The sequence below is a fragment of the Carassius carassius genome, chromosome 2 (genome assembly GCF_963082965.1).
Source record: "Carassius carassius chromosome 2, fCarCar2.1, whole genome shotgun sequence".
Classification (NCBI taxonomy): Eukaryota; Metazoa; Chordata; class Actinopteri; order Cypriniformes; family Cyprinidae; genus Carassius; species Carassius carassius.
The window spans coordinates 30608451-30628766 of record NC_081756.1 but is presented as its reverse complement, the minus strand read 5'-3'; the positions used below and the strand labels follow the sequence as shown (position 1 = coordinate 30628766).

Sequence of the window (20316 nt, the reverse complement as noted above, 5' to 3'; positions counted from 1 at the left end):
AATTTGTGTTTACAGGGAAATATATATTGGTACATTTTTGTAATTGTGCAGAATTGTAGGCAGTTGCTTGTCTCCAATTAACCTGCGTAGTGCGTATATTTGTGGTCATGTTGTAGTCAGTCACACAACAACCCAATCTTACTCCACGCTCTCCGTAGCAAGTTTGACCTAATTTATATGTCATAGTAACACTGCATATGCAACGCTTGCCTATGAAGGAAAGAAAACAGGCACAATGTGTTGACACATTACACTTTGTCTGGAAGCAGGGCTAGTGCAGTATTCTGCCTCTTTTTCTTTATATGACGGATGAACAAGTGAAACTATTTATTTGGTGTTCTGTAGTATAAAATAGCCCTTGTTTTTTGTTCATCTTTTTTTTTTCTTGTCTGAGCTTTAGAATGGATAGCTGTAGATAAATTGTTCTAGACAGAATGTGACTGGCAATAATTCTAAAATACTTATTATTAAGAGTGGTGACATTTTAAAATGTCCATCTCAGTGCTCTGGATTTTTAATGACTTGGATGGAAGTGGCCTGCTGAAGCAAAAGTCTGTGTGAATTTGTGCATTGCTGTTATGGAGGAGCCTACTTATGTTTTGTTTGCTTCATTGTCTATGCTGTACATCTATACTGCATGATTTTATTTTATTTTTATTTTTTTCTGAAAAATATTATATACTAAGGATCTGCACACAACTGAGTGCAAGAATACAAGTAGACTTTAACATTCTGTGGGGAAAAAAAGCTGCTTTTGACCTTGTAGAACAGGCCTCCATGATGATAGGATGTTGATGGATGCCAGGGTGTTGATAAAATATTCTGAATGATTGCTGCTTTGTTCTGCATGGTTGCTGCATAGATTGAAAAGTGTTGGTTTATCAAATTTGGTAAATTGGTTTATTATGTTATTCTCTGGTTTAAAAAATATTTAAGTAAAATAACTCAGTTTGTACAAATAGAAAGTAAACTATCCAATTCATTGGAGACTGCTAAAGGTGTTCCCCAAGGATCTGTCTGGGGATCCCTTTTATTTACCATTTATATAAACAGTGGCGAGTATCACATTAAAGATGCTAACCTTCATTTTTACGGAGATGATACTATGATGTACTGTAGTGCTTCTTCTGTGCAGCAAGCCTTGTATAAGCTTCAGTCAGCCTTTGATTTTATTCAGTCATGGCTTTACAGTTTAAAACTTGTTCTGAATGTTGATAAAATCAAGTATATGTTATTTTCAGGTTAAAAAAAACTTGAAAGTAATCTAATTTCTCTTCAGACCTTACAAGGTACCATAATTGAATTAGAAAAAGAGTACAAATATCTTTGGATCATTGTTGACGATGTGTTATCTTTTAGCTCACATATTTCTCAACTGAAGAAAAAAATGGGTTGCGTTTTATTTTAGGAACAAGTTTTGGTTGTCATTTGACACGAAAGAAATGTGTTATTTTTGTATCTGTACTTGACTTCAGCGACATAGTGTATCAGTTTGCACCTTCATATCTTCTCTCTACTTTAGATGTTGTTTATCATGGTGCTCTAAGATTTATATCAAACTGTAAACCCTCAACTCATCATTGTGCCTTGTATAACAGAGTGGGTTGGTCCTTATTGTCTAGTAGGAGAAAAATGCATCTGAACTTAATTATTTATAAAGCCATCTTGGGGATGTTGCCTTCTTATCTTTGCTGTCTTGTAAAACAGAAAACTGTTGAGAAATATTTTCTGTGTTCTCAAAACTATTACACTCTTCCTGTTCCATTTGTTAGATCTGAATTTGGTAAAAAGCTTTTTTCATAGGTGTTTTTAGTTTGTTTGTATTGTGTAATTCTGTGATGAAACTTATTGTATTGCTGCTCATCTTGGCCAGGTCACTCCTGTAAAAGAGATTTTTAATCTCAGAGAGTCGTTTGTGGTTAAACAATGGTTATTATTATTATTATTAGCCCAAGTCTCTATAAGTACGTTTACATGTAAAGTTAGCTGCAGATAGTTTTTGCGTAGTTGAGCTGCAGTCTTTATCTGCCTGTCCAAGTAAACATGACACAGTGTGTAATCAATTTATAGAATAAATACACATTGCACACAATGTGTCTTTTGAAGTTACACTGAAAAAAAAGTTATGTTGACTTTACTTAATTTTATTATGTCAAGGGGTTGCACTAAATAATTTTTTCTAAATCCAGATATATTTTTTAGGTTTAGTGTACTTATATTTTATAAATTGGTTGTACTTATATTTTATAAGTTGATTTTATTAATAAAAAAAAAACATGCTGCAATGCATGCTGGGAGCCATGGATGAGTTTTGTACTACAATATTACCCAGCATGCATTGCAGCATCTTTTTTCGTGTCCATTGTTGAGGTTCATATTCTGATTATTCATGTCTGTGTGTGACTAATTGCTGTCATAGAAGAAAGATATATAAGCACAAGAAAATTGAAAAGTCTATGACAGAACCACTGGCTCTTTGAATGTTTTTTATTGTAAACATCCCAACCAAATTATAAATCACCTATTTAGTCTGATGTTTGACTCTGAACAACTCCATAATTGATGATTGTCATCAACAAAATGCTGAATAACAACCAATATCTGATCATATTCTCTCTATGATTTTGAGTTATAACAAACATGTATCATAAACACATGGTTACAACAATCAGAGAAAAATAAACTGAGACAGAAATCAAGGGTCAGGAGCCCAACTAAAGCAAACACTGATCTCTAACATGGTTACTTCAAATGAAACAATAAATCAACATCTAAACCTTAGTTCATTCTCAATTAGATCTTCTGTAGACGTCTGACAGAAATAAAGTCAGTCTGGTTATTAATAAGTGGAGCTGGTGATGCTGTTTGTGGGGTTGTTTAATCGGACTGGAAACTCCTTTTGGCACCTGTGAAAATGTGCATTTGCGCGTATGCGCACAGCATCAACTTAAAAGTAAAAATAAAAAGTACAAATTTTAGTTTTAAATTTAGTCTATATTAAAAAGACCAGTTATTGTTTCCGTCAGACTAAAATCAGTTTGGGCCATGGCTTCTGTAGCAGACTGAGCAAGAGGGTGTTTAGCCTGTGAGGAAAAATACGTTCAGATTACATACAGATGTGCAAGCAAAAATGTAAAGATTTGCCAAAATACACAGTGCGGATAATGGGGTAAAAGAAGAATTAACACTGGCAGTGTTACTACAAAATGAATTCAGTCGATGCGATGAACTTGCAAAGTTCCTTCTCTACTGATAAGCTAAACATCAAGTATTCCTGATATGTTATTTAAAAAGTAGCCTACTTTACCTGTTGTGACATGACTACACTTTTATAGACCTGTAATACAAAATATTTAATTACAGCAAAAATAAATAAATAATATTTGTAATGGGTAATTGGTGCAGATAATTCAGCTTTTGCCATCACAGTAACAAATTGCATTTTAAAATATATTACAATAATAAAGGGCCATTTTAAATTGCAATAATATTTCACAATATTACTGTTTTTACTGTATTTTTCACTCATGCAGCCTTGGCGACTCCTTTAAAAGATTTCAAACTTTTGACCAGAAGTGTATGTAGATGGATGGGGTTGTGTATGTGTGTGTCTCAGTGACCCATCCTGTGGGATGTAGGGGAATAAAGTGAATCAGATTAGCATTACCCCTAAGACTGGTGATACCTTCAGCCAGACATGCTAACAATTCAGCCTATTGAACTTGAACTCTAAGCAGACTTAAGCCTCACTGTTTTATGTACAGCCAGCAGGGAGCTCCATAAGGAACCCATAACCTCGTCTGTCGCTTTCCACTTCAGCACCTCTTCTCTTTAGTTCAGTAGAAGGGAATGGGAGAGCGAGTCCATGGGATTTAGACACTTTGCTTATTGGCCAAGAAATTAATGTCTAAAACAAGAGCACTGTTCTCACATGAAACACTGGGGAAATTTGATGTCCCTCACCACCCGAGCTCTGATCCTACCTCTGCCTGCTCCTCTTTAATCATGGCTCTCTTGTTTTGTTTGTTTTGCTGCTGGTTCAGTCTCTGCTACCAGTGAAGGCGGTGTCTCGTTGTATTGAACCTGTGCTTCTGTTTGCCAAATGAAGGGAACCTAGGGAACTGTGGACACAGTTAGGGTGTTTCTGCTTCAACGAGAAGTCCCTTTGTAGTAATATGTATGAGAGATCAGCTGACCAGAAGATCCTGCCAACCGAATGATGGTCTCACTTGAAATATCATTCGCTGGCGGGCACAGAACTTGACCAGTGAATCTGCTTTAAAATCTCAGCACAAACTTAAAATTGGTAAAGAAAGAGATATATGTCTGTTTCTGTTCCTAACTTGACCTTACAGATGTTCTGTTCCCCCTCCCGAACCAGTGAGAAATGTTAGTGATGAGGACATTTAGAGGAGGTTTATTTTGGTAAGGGATGTAATGAGCATGATTGTGTGCTGATTACACCCAGCCAACATGGAGTGTCTTGGGTGAGCTACGATGAGGAGATGAGGGTAAGAGCGAGCGGTGACAAGCCTCATTAATGGAAAATATTCTGCTCCTCTGCCGAGGCCCTGCTGTTGATGAGGAACCTAACTGATAGACTCTCTAATTATGCGCTGTAACCGCCATCCCACTGAAAGCAATAACCCCCACCTCTCTGCATATGCAAATATGACAGACCCGATCATTAGGTTTTATGCCTCAAAGCCAAATTGTTATTGTGAAACCACTGAAGCCAAGGGCAAAGACGTAAAACTCTATCACACATTTTGACACATTTTTTACGAGCTTTCCTCAATAACAGAACAAATGTTATTGAATGTCATAGATAGTCAAGGGTAATGTGCCATGAAAGTATTGTTTCAAATCAGAACAATTATTTGAGGCTTTACTGGAGGAAAAAAAATGTAGATTTTAAGAACTAAGATTGTATAATTTAGCTCATTCTCCACTCTGTGTTTCCCAGGCATTTTGGTTAGTGTGCCATACTGAAATTTCATAATGATGCCCACAAATTATATTCCATATGTTCACGAGTCTTGTGCTCCAATCACTCCCTTGACTATTATAATAATTTCAAAACATGTTCCGCTGCTGGTTTTAAATGCACATTTGGTCTTTCAGAGGACAAACTTTTTAAATAGCATATATATATTTTTTTACTTTAAAGATGGGAAAGTAAAAAGGACATGTGCACTCACAGAAAACAGAAGTGGTTGCATTTGCCCTTGCTTGACCGTGAGACTTTCCACTGATCCACTTATAATGGAGTTCAGTGAATCAGCTTGAAAAACGCTGGAGGCTCCAGAGTATGTGGACCTGTCAGGCTTGACCACCACCATTAAAATGCCATATAGTTGCTCGCATCTGTATATTGCGAAATATGTGCTAACATTCCCAACTCACTGAGCTTTGGCAAAGTTTCCAAAGAGTCAGCTTGTGCAGATAATTACTGAAAAAAACAAAACAAAAAAAACCCTACCAAACAAAAACTGCAAGACTAATTATAGCAAGTTAAATCTTTTTTCTTTTTTTCTTTTTTGTTTTTAACACATGTTGTTGTGTTTTCAGTTTATGTGTGTGCCTTTGTGTGAGAGACTGTATGTGAGTGAGTGACAGTGATAGAGGTAAAAAGAAAACTTGTGATGCAATTTCAGTGCTTTTTTCCATCAGTATCTTTTTCTGAATGTCCATTTTTATCTTTTATACTCCTCCATACAGCTTTGGAGAGACACTTCTCTAGCTGTTCTCAATTTCAAGATGTCTGAGTGACATCTCTGCATAGCAGACCATATTGCTATCCTGCCATTAAACTTCTTTCCCTTCACACAGTGATTTATCAGCATCAGGGTAGTGTATTTAACATATTGAGAGCATTTTCAAAACAATATGGTTAAGTATGCTTATGGTTAAAATCTATTGTGAAGCAACTTTCTCAATGAAGTCGAACTTCATTCAAAGTAAAACCTCTTAGGGAAGTGGGATGCTACTAGATAATTAGCCCATTAAAATAAATTAAGTTATAAAGTATTAATGTTCCTTCTATATATCCAATCCACATCAAATTAGGGTTTTCTCCCCATTTGTTTCACAGAGCATCAGTTTTTTATTAAAATGCAGATATGAGATATATGCATGTCAGGCTACCCAACATTCCACTGCTGACGTGCCAGATTTGCACTAATGCAATTTACAGTTCTGTCTGTTAGTAAATTGTGTTTGCTCTGAAGTCTAAATGGCATGTTTCCAACTTTAAATTGAATATTTTTGTATTGATCCCACTGGCTGTTTTTCTTTGCTTATCTAGTGCCGCCACGATGGCCATGTGACTGTTGTTGATGAGACGTGTGTTGTGGGCTTATGTGGTTCATAACAGGCACCTTCTTTAGTGTTGGGCCAGGTTAATATTATTACAGAAAAATTGAGGAGATATTGAAATTGAAATTTGAATGCAGACCACCGAAGACAGATGTAGCATAATGCAGCAATGAGGGTAATGAAAATCAATGTGTATTAAAAAGGATAAAAAGCTTTTCTGCTACTTTTTGTTCTAGTTTCTGGAGGGTCCGGTGTCATTTGTGAATGTAATTCCATTGGGTCACAACTTTCCATAAGGCTGTGTTTCACTGAATACATTTGTTTCTCTAGAATAAATGAATGATATCAAAAAAAAAAAAAAAAAAAAAAAAAAAAAGTGACATCTTGGTCTTCTGACCTTTAATCATTCTTAAAGGCATAATTGACCCCAAAATGAAAATTTGCAGATAATTTACTCACCCTCAGGACATCCTAGATGTAAATTAGTTGTTTTCGTCATAGGAATGATTTTGGAGAAATGTAGCATTGCGTTACTTGCTCTGTGGTGAATGGGTACCGTTATATATATATATAGAACCAGTCAGGACCTGACAGCATGTTTGCCCTTTTTACAATCAAATGTATTAATGCATAAGCCTGCTGTATTTCAATTCTATTTGAACACACAGCATTTAAAAACAGCATTTCATGCAGTGTCATGTTCAGATCAGATTCAAGTCAATTTTAAAAAGCACTATACAAATAATCTTTTAATGCTGCTTTAAAGAAATCAAACTTTTGACCCTTCAGTAAATAAATCAAAAGCAAATGTGGGATTGAAAAAAACAAACAACAACAACAACAAGATGGATTGAAAGCTGGGGGAGCTTATCTTCCCTTGGCAGGACATGTTTTAATAAATATATAGGTCATATTATATATTGTATAGTATCTGGTTATGTGTAATGTTAGTGTAATGTAATATATTCACTGAATAAATTAAACTATTGTATGCAAGACTATATGTGTAAATTTCAAATCGGTTTGTTTTTGCACCTCGCTTTTTTTCCCTTCTGTTCCAACAGCTGGTTTGGGTTTATTCACTAAAGGGTCAAAAACTGTAAAGCTGCATTAAACAGTATTTGTATAGAGCTTTTTAAAACAGGCTCGAATGGACTTGACATTAGCTAATATGTTCCTCACAATTTTTCTTTAGTTTCTGTATAGTTTATTTATTTATTATTTTATTTTTTTTCATCACTATAATGTGACAAATTGTTCAGTTTGTCTAACACCACATTTACAACACTTGGAACAATGGCGTGGGATGTTGATGGATTCTAGAGGATTTACATTATAGTGGAGTTACATAACTTGTTTGGTCGGAAATAAAGTCAAACAGCTAACATTATTTCACAATAATTTGTGAAATAACCTGATTCAGATCATCAGCTCGTCACGAGGGAGATCCATTAACTGAACCGAGGGCGTCATATAAGATATATTTTGTATATCTCTCTTATATGACGCCCTCGGTTCAGTTAATGGATCTCCCTCCTGACGATCTGAATCAGGTGCGTTAAATAAGGTAGACATACTAAATGTACAGACTAGAGTAGTGTGGTACCCCAGGACTGGAATCGAGAGCCACTGCCCTAGATGAATCCCTGTCTAGTCCAAAGCCCCGCCCCTCGCGCGTGGCGCTGTCCATCACAGTAGTGCTGCTCTCTGAAACTCCGCGAGCGCGCGCCCTAGCATATCGCTGCTGAAGCGCGAGGAGAAGGAGGGAAAGTTGTGCAGCACAGACTATGAAGGATCACAGTCCAGCGAACGAGGAGTGAATTCACGCACCATGTTCTGCGATTTGAGCACTGCCTCTTGAGATAAGGAAGATTGCAGTAAACTTACAATCATGCTTTGGATTATTCTGTTGCCATATTGTGTGACTTTTGTGTTGGGAAATAAGACCGACGAACGAATACCTTTCTTCCACGGTCATGTGTTTGAAAACTCTCCACCTGGCTCAAAAGTGAACGGACTGAGCATTCCGGTGAAGCGCATCGACCCGCAGAGATGGTGCTCCGAGTCCGGGATGCACCTGAAACTCCTGGGGGACCGGAGTGAAGACTTCCACGTCTTCGCGCACCACAAGCGAGGACACATATTGCTGAAAACCTCCAACGTTCTCGATCGAGAGGAGCGCGCGGAGTATCTCCTCAGTCTGGCGCTGTGCTGTCAGAGCTGCGCTTCAGCCGAGCGCGTCGTGGCCGAAGTTGCTTCTGTTAAAGTGGACGTGCTCGACACGAACGACCACGAGCCCACTTTCCAACATGCAGACGTGAAAATAACTTTGGACGACGCCACGGCCCTGAGGTCGGTGGTGTACACGGTGAAAGCGGAGGACATTGACAGTGGCAAAAACGCCGAGCTCATATACTACGCGCTCCCGAGAAACGGCAGTTTCTATGTAGTGCCCAAAACCGGCGACATCCTCCTCGTGGACTCGATTCTCGGTCTTGCGCACTCCATAAAGTTCAGCGTGTTTGCGCAAGACCACGGCTGGCCCGCTCGGACCAGTCAGAATATGGATGTAGAGATCAGTCCGCGCCAATGGCCAGCTCTTCCTACGCTCGATAACGGACTCTCGAGAAAGTCCCGCTCCGTGCCGGAGCCGGTGCTTATCACCGTGTCCGAAGACGCGAGTATCGGCTCCGTCATAATGAATCTGTACCCGGTGAAGTTTCAGTCCGCCAGTTTTGAGCTGATTCACCCGGACGCGGATAACTCTCCCGTCACCGTGAGTCGGGACAGCGGAGATTTGGTTATATCAAGGCGGCTCGACCGAGAGACGCAGCCGCTAGTGGAGATAACTGTCAAAGTGCAGGATAAGCGAGGTGAGTGCGCTGTTATCTATACGACTATATGTCCCGGTCCCTTTCCCACCTGTACAGTACGTGTCAATGTCTCCAGCGCGTGCTGGCAGATGTCACCTGAACCCCCCACAATCCACAACCACAAAAAAAAAAAAAAAAGACGCGCGCCTCCATGTACCCAAATTCTCATCCTCTTCCCTCAGATTGAGCACGTCAAATGCAGTTTACCTTATTACAGATGCACAAAGTTCACAGGAATCAAAGTTTAATTATCACTCGCGGTAAAGTCGTAACTGACACTTGTCAGGGCGCAGATGACGCCACGGGTGCACTGCTGAATTAACGACAGCTATCGATTGCACTGTGATGCAGAAATACATTCACACACACCTGGGTGATAAACGAATATTTTACATGAAGATATCCCTTAATTTGTAAACTGTAAACTTTCAAGTTAGTAGGATTTACTGTGGATTATGCAAATGCATCTTAAAAACAGCATTTTAGCTTCCTGTTGACTTAGAATTTTGGTAATTTGTAATGTGAGAAATTAACTGGATTTACTGAATGGTAAAAAGCGGTCAATAAAGAGGGCAATGAACTAGGTTGGCAGCAATTTTACAGTTGAGATCAATTTTACATTTCGGGGGTTGTGCATATTGCTTTGCTCGTCATCACATCACGATTTTCTTCCCTCTTACCTTGGGCTTTAAATAATTCCTCTTCATTTAAATGGGTCATTCAGTCAGTGCTCAACAATTTTAAATCTTTATGTGTGTTTAAGGAGAAAAAGAGGGAATTTGGTAAGGTACTCACATGGGCCCTTTTACAGAATCATATCATATTTCTGTATTCACCTGTAATTGCGTCCTTTGCGTTGCAGGTGATTCCAGAAGATCAAGTTGAATTTAGTCATGAATCCAGGGTGATTTAATCCGTTTTGTGTTGGAGATTGTGCTCTACTTTCCTTCATCTGCTCGCATTAGCTATGTAATCCCATCTCATTCACTTTCTCATTTTGGGGATTTAAGACTGGCAGCGCAGTTAGAGCAAACTGCTGGGAAGATGAGGCGTTTAGTGGAATGTGCTCATATTTGAGCAGTTGACCGGGCATGATTTAGCAGTCTGTGATTTAATTAGTGTTGGTTTGTTAATCAGGGACTTCCTGCTTGCTGGACCTGCGGCTCTGGAGCTACTGCTTTTTACCTTGAGCCCATGTTCCTAGCATATGTTCAAGGGTGTTTGTTTGTGCGTGTGGGGATGTTTGCAGGTCTTTGAATGTTGTGCAGCATGTAAATCTCTGTGAAAGCTTAGCACAAACACTGAGGCAAAACAGCTGGTTTTAATCAGGAGTGAGAATAGCATCTGCTGACCTCACATTTGCCTGTGGCTCTTTGGAAGTAATGAGCTTTCAGGTAACCACATTTATTAAAAAAATGAGGATATTTATATCTCTCCTCTTCTTTAGCTTTGGATATTGCATTTTTCCCCCCCGTTAAGCTCTTATTAAAACCACATATTTCCTAAAAGAATGAAGTCAAAATTCTCTTTTGAATTAGCTGAACATCATTCATTATTGAAATTAAGATGCAAAAACAGTCATAAAGTGAGGATTTATCATTTGAACAAATCTGTAAACATACACGCTGCAAAAAATAAATAAAAAACAAACATGAAACGACCGTAACCTTGCTGAGCAATTGACGACGTCCTCCATGGCAAATTTAAAACCTCACTGCTATATGTTGATCTCCTCTAGGTATTCAATCATTAATATACAGAGAAGATAAAAACAATCTAAATGCACGGGGTAGGCCGCTGATTCTCTCAAGTACAACATTCTCCTCCAGAACAATCAAGGAAGTGAAAATGTCTGGAGGTGAATGCAAAGTGTCTTCATTATCTCACACTGCTGTCACGATTGCTGAATGTTAACAACGTTCATCTAACTCTCTTTTCTGTACTTTCCCCTTTGTCTCACTTTTATGTGCTAACTGGATCATTGTACCGAGTACCATTTTAAAAAAAGATTGCTTTTTTGTTATACCTGATCAAACACAATGCAAATATTCCATTACTGAATTGAGTTGATACATGTGTCACATAAGTTTGTATGTATAACAGGGTTTCCACAGGTCTTGAAAAGTCATAACATTAAATGTTGCATGCACTGCAAATAATCTTCATCAGTATTTTTGTCTTGTTTTCAAGTTCAAATATCTAAACATCCTTATAACAAGATCAGGGCTCTGAACCAAGGAACGAAAACAAAAACCGGAAACAAACAAAATTTTGACAGGAACAAAAACCAGAAAGAGAAACGAAATCAAAATTTACAGTTCCGAACAGAATCAAAAATTTTAAATGGCCATTAACCGGTTAATAACGTTATTTTATCGTTCCATTTAATATTTTGCTGTCAACCAATCACGAATTCCAGCAGTAGGGCATATGCAAATGTGACGCTGAACCAACGAGTGAAATGTCTGCTCAGCTGTGAACTCATCACAGGCAAGTCTCAATGACAATGAACCGCCTTCAGGGCCGGATTAAGACCAAATTGGGCCTGATGCTGCTGCGCAAAAAGAGCCTATTTTTTTAGGCTCGGTGTTGGTGCATGTGCATTCGACACTCAAGTGCCAGCATGCTTAGCCTTTCCTGCCCAACTGAGGACCGCAGCTCTCCTTTCGATTATTCCCAACTTTGAGGAGCTCCGCCTGGAGTCATTGGATATTTGAAATTATATATATATATATATATATATATATATATATATATATATATATATATATATATATATATATACATATATACATTTTTTTGAGAAAAAAAAGATGATTTCATTCAAAAATAGACATAATAAAGACACAAAATATTTACAAACAAGCTATAATAAACACTGTAAACATTTTATAATCATTTGGCTTTCAAATACATCGCGAATAAGGAAACATTTGATTTTGTGTCGAATGAGAGACCCAACGTTGGTTTCAGTTTAGTTATAGCCTAAATTAATTAGTTTTGGTTTGTCATTAATATTGCTATAGCTTCTTATATTTGTAATTCTTGTTCTTTTCTAAATACTGTTAATTGAAATGATTTGTTGTGGAGTGAGGGGAACTGAAATAGCCTAGCGGAGCTTCTCAAATTTCCCGGAAGCTGAACAGTTTTCATTTGCTATTATCCTCAAAATAATTCTTAAAATGTTAATTAAAATTCTTACAATATTATGTTAAATAATAATAATTGAAAGTACAAACACTATATAATAACTAAAATGTTTTGCATCCAGACACGTCGGGAACATGGAAACATTTGGATTCGTGCCGAATGAGAGAGGTAGGCATCAGCTTCACCTTAAATTAATTTGTTTTTGGATTGAGGTTTTCATAGCCTAAACTTTAGAGGATTTGTTTAGGAGAGAAACTAATAACTGTTTTTATAATGTTTGTAAACATTTTCCTTTAGACTACAGGCATTTTAGCCTTCATTATTTCGGAAAGTAACAGGGCTAATATAATGCAACTTAAAGTTACAATTTGTAAGATATTTGCAGTAAAATATCCAAAAACCACTAGGTTAGTGTTATATATTTTGTCCAGCTGATTACTGACAATACGTCAAATGTATACTTGTAAATAACGAAAAAATTCCAAATCTAAACAGTGACACGGGGCAGTGCAGTCGCCTGTCAATGACATTAGTTACCCTTTGTTACCGCCTTTACTGACGTAGAAACCACATGACAACAGTGTCATGGACAAAGGCGGAAGTAGTGTCTAGCGTCCAGCAAACCACTAGCTTGCTTCAAGCAGTTCCTTATGTACTTCTTGCGCCTTTTATGGTGGATTGTGTTATTTATGGAACATAATTACTGTTTACCGTCTGCCGCTGGTTCTGTCGACAAGGACAGCTGCCGTAAACGTAAGCATAGGGGCCAACCAAACGAACCAAGAAGAGTTTGGGACAAGAGGAGAGAAAGAGCGAGGATGTTGCATTTTCTAGATGGAGAGAGCTTCGCGACAAACTTCAACTAGAAAGTGTTGCCGATCTCACTTGTGTTTTACTCAACAGGTGAGTTGTTTTGATTCATTTCTTAACAGAAAACGTATGCTATTATAACGATCAACAAGAACAGTATTATGGGGCATACAAACCAAACGTGGGGCATCGCGTCTCTAGACCCGTGCGAGGACGCGTCTGATCCAAAGTCTGATCGCGTCTTTGCATTGACTTTGTATGTAATCTACTCTCACAAATCGTTGAACTCGCATTTGAAAATTATGACATCAAACACAACATTTATAAAACTTTACCTCATCCATTAAATCCATGATTTATCTTTCCTTCTGATTATTGGCTGTCAGTGGTTGGGTAGAAGACAAGAAATCCCATCATTCCACGCTCCTCCTTAGTGTCATAAAACCACGTGATTGTTATTGTTTTGGTAGTGCGCCCTCTCGTGCCAGGTCCTACAACCTGTTTTTTTTTCTTTTCTTTTTTTTTTTTACAATGCAGCAAACATTTTTACATATTTAAAAAATACTTTTATGTCTTTAGAGTGTTGATAGATTTATTAATTTTTTTTGTAAATTTTTTTTAAGTAGCTTACATTTGGCCAAAATCTAGATGATGCTGTATTGGCTGTGACTAAGCGTTAGTTCTCTATTTTTTCCTTTTCTTTTTGAGTAAAGGAAACGCTATACTTTATTATTATTATATTATTATTATTATTATTAGGCAAATTATAGGCAAAGAATATTGTTTTAAAAAATAATGTTATCAACCGGTATTTCTTCCACCCGAACTGGTTTTGGAACAGTAATAATATCAGAGGAATGCAGAACAGAAACGTTAAAATATCGATTCTGCTCGGAGTGAACCTATTGAATTAAAAAAAAAAAAATTAAAAAGCCCTGATCAAGATACATTTTCTTGGGATGTATCTTAAAACTAAAATGGTTTTAAAGTCTTAAATTACCTTCATAACAGCGTGTATAAACCGAAAATACTTGTAACGTTCTACAATATTTAAAATAATTTGACAAACTTTTTTTTATAGTAAACTGTTCAACATTTTGATTTTAAATCAAAATAATTAGACTTTACATTTGCATTTTTACAGTGCAAGTATACATAACTGATGTGTCTGTGTCTTTGTAAATCTTCATAAATGTAAATTATTCCAGATATCATCGCCCTTCCTACAAACAGTCCATACATCTTCTTTTTATATGCATGTTCATGTTTTGTGTCTGTAGAATCACTGAGCGAGTTTGAGTAATTTGACCAAAAAATCCCGTCTGAGTAGTTTTCTGGGTCTCTCCTTACCCCCAACACACACATTTCTTTATTATCTTTCTAACTGTCCACCTCACTTTCTATCTTTTTCCTCATAACCCTTCAGTTTTCTTGTCAGAGCACGTCTGATGCTGCCAGTCTTTTTGGTATCAGTGCTGTGGGATCAATTAACCCCTGCATGCTGATAAATAGTTTGTGTGTTCTTGTGTACAGAGCCAGCATTTGTGTGTATACCAGTGGCAGACCTCAAATCCCAATCTCAACAGTGCAGTGTTTATACCTTAGAGATGTTGTCAGCTGTCTTGCTCAAGCTCTCTTTCTCTCTCAATTACAGATGATGGAGTCGAGCTCCTTGTAATTCAGTGCAAGTTGTCAGATTGACACTAGCCTATATTCTACCCTCTCTCTCTTGCAGCTGGTCTAGAACATTCTGTTCTTAGTTATTTCCTTTGTCTATATTTCATTAAGGTAACAGACATGCGTTTTCAGACATACACACACATCTCTTTTATTCTTGCATGTGGAATATGGCCCAGGTGTCTCATGCCATAGTTTTTGCATTACACCAGCAAGCGTTTTGCGAGGGAGATTCTGAGCCCCACTCTGGTAATGGCCCTAAACACCCACATCAACAGGGCTTAATTTGAATGACAGGCTCAATGTTTTTCTGGGTCTTGACCAGCCTTCAACACTGAAAATCTGTTAATCTGGTCAGCAAGAGCCAAAGAGTTACCACAACATATGGGGAGCTTCTTCCGGCAGGGACACAGAGTAACTAGCAAATGTTTCACAGGGTCAGACGCACACACATAGACTCAAACACTCGAGGAAAAGCTCTAAAACTGTGTGCAAAACCATCTCTCTAGTAAGACCGCACACACACTCTTCCAGATAACACACATGAGTACACTTTATCTTGCAGTATATATGTATATCTACTGTAGGCAGATCTTAAAGGAAGGTCCTTAAAGGTTTAAATGTAAAGATGTTCTCACACTTTTGGTCATGCACAGCATTTTCTCCAAATGTCACTTTCTTTCTTTTTTTCTTATAGTAGAATATATCTATCTGTCTGTCTGTCTGTCTTTAATTTTAATGTATTTATTTTATTTTATTTTTTGTAAAAGACAAAATTGCATTTAGCAGATACTTTTATCCAAAGCTACGTATAAATGAGGAACATCACACCCAAATGTTTTTCTTACTTTACTACTTACTATACAAAAATATATATTTTTTTGTTTGAAGGTCTAACTTCCTCTAATAAGATTCTGTTAACCCACATTCAAACCAAAGTATGTGTGTACAAAACGTTTTTTGAGAGTAGTCCTAGTTTTATTTTTAGATAAAACAGTCCAAGAACACACCAATTCAATTCAATTCAATTCAAGTTTATTTGTATAGCGCTTTTTACAATACAAATCGTTACAAAGCAACTTTACAGAAAATTATGTTTCTACAATATTTAGTAGTAGCTAGTAGTTTGTGCACGTTTGACAGGATTTTAGAAAAATAAAAATAATAATAATAATAATACAAGACGTAGTCAGCTAGATGATGAACTATCAATATTATTAATTAATAGTAATTATATGATGCAGTCACACATGTAGCAATAATTGTTAGTTCTGTTTGTTGATTCAAGGTTAGCATCATCTGGGGTCCTCTGAGGGTCAGCATCATCTCTTCTCAGGTGTTCTGGATCCAGACTGGAGCTTGTGTAAATCCTAGTTGTGTAAATCCCGTGGCAAAACATAGAAACAAAATAGAGACATCATTAGCATAGCTGCTGATCCAACAAAGTAAAATTAGTTTAACCCAAGCTAAAGAATAAAAATGCAGATGCAAATACACTCACAATTTAAGAGATACATTATTCGAATGCTTGGCGAAAGAGATGCGTTTTTAATCTAGATTTAAACAGAGAGAGTGTGTCTGAACCCCGAACATTATCAGGAAGGCTATTCCAGAGTTTGGGAGCCAAATGTGAAAAAGCTCTACCTCCTTTAGTGGACTTTGCTATCCTAGGAACTACCAAAAGTCCAGCGTTTTGTGACCTTAGGGTGCGTGATGGGTTGTAGCGTGGTAGAAGGCTAGTTAGGTACGCAGGAGCTAAACCATTTAGGGCCTTATAGGTAAGTAATGATAATTTGTAACTGATACGGAACTTAACAGGTAGCCAGTGCAGAGACTGTAAAATTGGGGTAATATGATCATATTTTCTTGACCTGGTAAGGACTCTAGCTGCTGCATTTTGGACTACCTGTAGCTTGTTTATTGACGAAGCAGGACAACCACCTAGAAGTCCATTACAATAGTCCAGTCTAGAGGTCATGAAAGCATGAACTAGCTTTTCTGCATCAGAAACAGATAACATGTTTCGTAGCTTGGCAATGTTTCTAAGATGGAAGAATGCCGTTTTTGTAACATTGGAAATATGATTTTCAAAAGACAAATTGCTGTCCAATATAACACCCAGATTTCTGACTGTAGAGGAAGTAACAGTACACCCGTCTAGTTGCAGATTGTAATCTACAAGATTCTGTGTGGTGTTTTTTGGTCCAATAATTAATATCTCTGTCTTATCCGAATTTAATTGGAGAAAATTATTTGTCATCCAATCTTTTACATTTTTAACACACTCTGTTAGCTTAGATAATTGGGAAGTTTCATCTGGTCTCGTTGAAATATATAGCTGAGTATCATCAGCATAACAGTGGAAGCTAATTCCGTATTTTCTAATAATATTACCAAGGGGCAACATGTATATTGAAAATAGAAGGGGACCTAGGACGGATCCTTGTGGCACTCCATATTTTACTGATGATAAATGAGATGACACCCCATTTAAGTAAACAAAATGGTAGCGATCGGACAGGTAGGATCTAAACCATCTTAGAGCCTGCCCTTGAATACCTGTATAGTTTTGTAATCGATCTATGAATATGTCATGATCTATGGTGTCGAACGCAGCACTAAGATCAAGTAAGACTAGAAATGAGATGCAGCCTTGATCTGACGCAAGAAGCAGGTCATTTGTAATTTTAACAAGTGCAGTTTCTGTGCTATGGTGGGGCCTAAAACCTGACTGAAATTCTTCATACAGATCATTTTTATGCAGGAAGGTGCTCAATTGAGCAGACACAACTTTTTCTAAAAATTTAGACATAAATGGAAGATTTGAAATAGGCCTATAATTTGCCAGTACACTAGGATCTAGTTTTGGTTTCTTAATAAGAGGCTTGATAACCGCCAGCTTGAATGGTTTTGGGACGTGACCTAAAGATAACGACGAGTTAATGATATTGAGAAGCGGTTCTTCGGCTACAGGTAACAGCTCTTTTAGTAATTTAGTGGGTACAGGATCTAATAAACATGTTGTTGGTTTAGATACAGTGATAAGTTTATTTAGCTCTTCCTGTCCTATATTTGTAAAGCACTGCAGTTTATCTTTGGGTGCGATGGATGAAACTGAAGTGTTAGACGCTGTAGAATCTACATTCGCTATTGTATTTCTAATGTTATCTATTTTATCAGTGAAGAAATTCATAAAGTCATTACTATTTAACGTTGGTGGAATATTTGAATCAGGTGGCGTCTGGTAATTTGTTAATTTAGCCACTGTGCTAAATAAAAACCTTGGATTGTTTTGGTTATTTTCAATGAGTTTGTGGATATGCTCTGCCCTAGCAGTTTTTAGAGCCTGTCTATACCTGGACATACTGTTTTTCCATGCAATTTTAAAAACTTCCAAGTTAGTTTTTCTCCATTTGCGTTCAAGACTACGAGTTACTTTCTTGAGAGAGTGAGTATTACTGTTATACCATGGCACAGTACGTTTTTCTCTAACCTTTTTCAATTTGATGGGGGCAACAGCTTCTAATGTGTTAGAGAAAATAGTGCCCATGTTGTCAGTAATTTCGTCTAATTCATGTGTATTTTTGGGTACAAATAGCAGTTGAGATAGATCAGGCAGGTTATTTGCCAATCTGTCTTTGGTGGCTGGAACAATAGTTCTGCCCAGACGGTAACGCTGAGACATATAGTTAATATCAGTTATACGCAGCATGCACGATACAAGGAAATGGTCTGTAATATCATCACATTGGGGTACAATATCTATAGCAGTAAGATCGATTCCATGCGATATAATTAGATCTAGTGTATGATTAAAACGATGAGTGGGCCCGGTGACATTTTGCTTGACTCCAAAGGAGTTTATTAGGTCAGTAAACGCAAATCCTAATGTATCATTTGCATTATCAACGTGAATATTAAAATCTCCCATGATTAGCGCCTTATCAACTGTAACTAGAAGGTCTGAGAGGAAATCTGCAAATTCTTTTAGGAATTCTGTATACGGCCCTGGTGGTCTATACACAGTAGCCAGAGCAAGAGATACATTAGATTTATTTTGCATGTCTGACAGTGTAACATTTAGCAGAAGTATTTCAAAAGAGTTAAACCTGTATCCTGTTTTCTGGGTAACATTGAGAATATCACTATATATTGTTGCAACACCTCCTCCACGACCAGTCTGACGGGGCTCATGCTTATAACAGTAGTTTGGTGGAGTAGACTCATTTAGACCAAAATAATCATTTGGTTTTAGCCAGGTTTCAGTCAAGCAGAGTACATCAAAACTATTTTCTGTGATAATTTAATTTACAATAACTGCTTTGGGTGTGAGTGATCTAATATTTATGAGCCCAAACTTTAAAAATTGTTTTTGTTCATTTACTTTACATTTTTCTGGTTTAATTACGATAAGATTTTTTCTAGATCCTACATTATATTTTGACCTCACTATTCGGGGAACAGACACAGTCTTAATAGTTTTTACAGCACAAGTACTTTTATCATTTAAGCGGGTGGAACAAAACTCATCATAATAGTTATTAGAGAATTGTCTTACTAGTCACATGGAGCGAAGTGTCCTGGAGATGTTGTCAGAGAGCAGCTCCACTCCGATTCTGCTGGGGTGTAATCCATCAGTGCGAAACAGCCTAGGACGCTCCCAGAAAAGATTCCAGTTATTAACAAATAGCAGTTTCTGTTCTTTACACCATGACAACAACCATTCATTTAAAGCAAAAAGTCTACTGAACCTTTCGTGTCCTCGTCGATACGTGGGCAGTGGTCCTGACACGACGATCGTCGCCGCGGGCGTCGTGCTGCGAACCGTCTCGATCAGGCTGCTGAAGTCCCTCTTCAGCGTCTCCGTCTGCCGCAGCGTGGTGTCGTTAACCCCGGCGTGAAGCACGACCGCTCTGGGGCTCTCGTCGACCTTCAGGATCGCGGGTATCTGCGCAGAAACATCGAGAACACAAGCACCAGGCAAACAATGAGTGTGCACTTTACCTTCGGTTAACGTAGCACTTACGTGTCGGATGATGGAGTCTCCGATGATCACAGCGTCGTGTCCTGTCTCGCGGAGGGGAGCGAAGCGGTTCCGGATGGAGATGTCGAAGGCAGGAGGGGGAGAAGTCGTCGCCCGGGACCCGGCTCGCGTCCTCCGCTGTGGATGCACCCAGGGTCCGTGGTGTCCCGGCGTCGCAGTGAAGGACATCTGGGAAGATCGCGTCCTGGGTGCACCGGGCCTGTGCAGAGAAACACACGGAGTAGACGTGGTGGGACTGTTAGCAGATCGCTGTATACTTACCCCGGACTTGTGAGCGTCAGCCCGGGATGATTCCAGCGCGGTTCTCCGCTCTCTCAGCTGGGCCTGCCTCACCTCCAGGTCGCGAATCTGCTTTCCCACGGCCTCGAGCTCGAGCTGCACAGAGTGGAGACATTCATCCGCCATTAAAGCAAGTAACAGTGAGTACAGCAGTGGTAATGTGTG

General features: G+C 38.1%; 1 protein-coding gene across 1 annotated transcript in view; it reads left to right on the top strand.

Moving 5' to 3' along the window:
* Positions 1 to 8035: 8035 nt before the first annotated feature.
* LOC132108000 (neural-cadherin-like) overlaps positions 8036 to 20316 on the top strand; it is a 273951-nt gene continuing 261670 nt past the window's right edge. Inside the window, exon 1 of the mRNA XM_059514421.1 lies at positions 8036 to 9191. Coding sequence (XP_059370404.1) covers positions 8210 to 9191 — 982 coding nt within the window. The 5' untranslated portion in view covers positions 8036 to 8209. The remainder of the gene's footprint in view (positions 9192 to 20316) is intronic.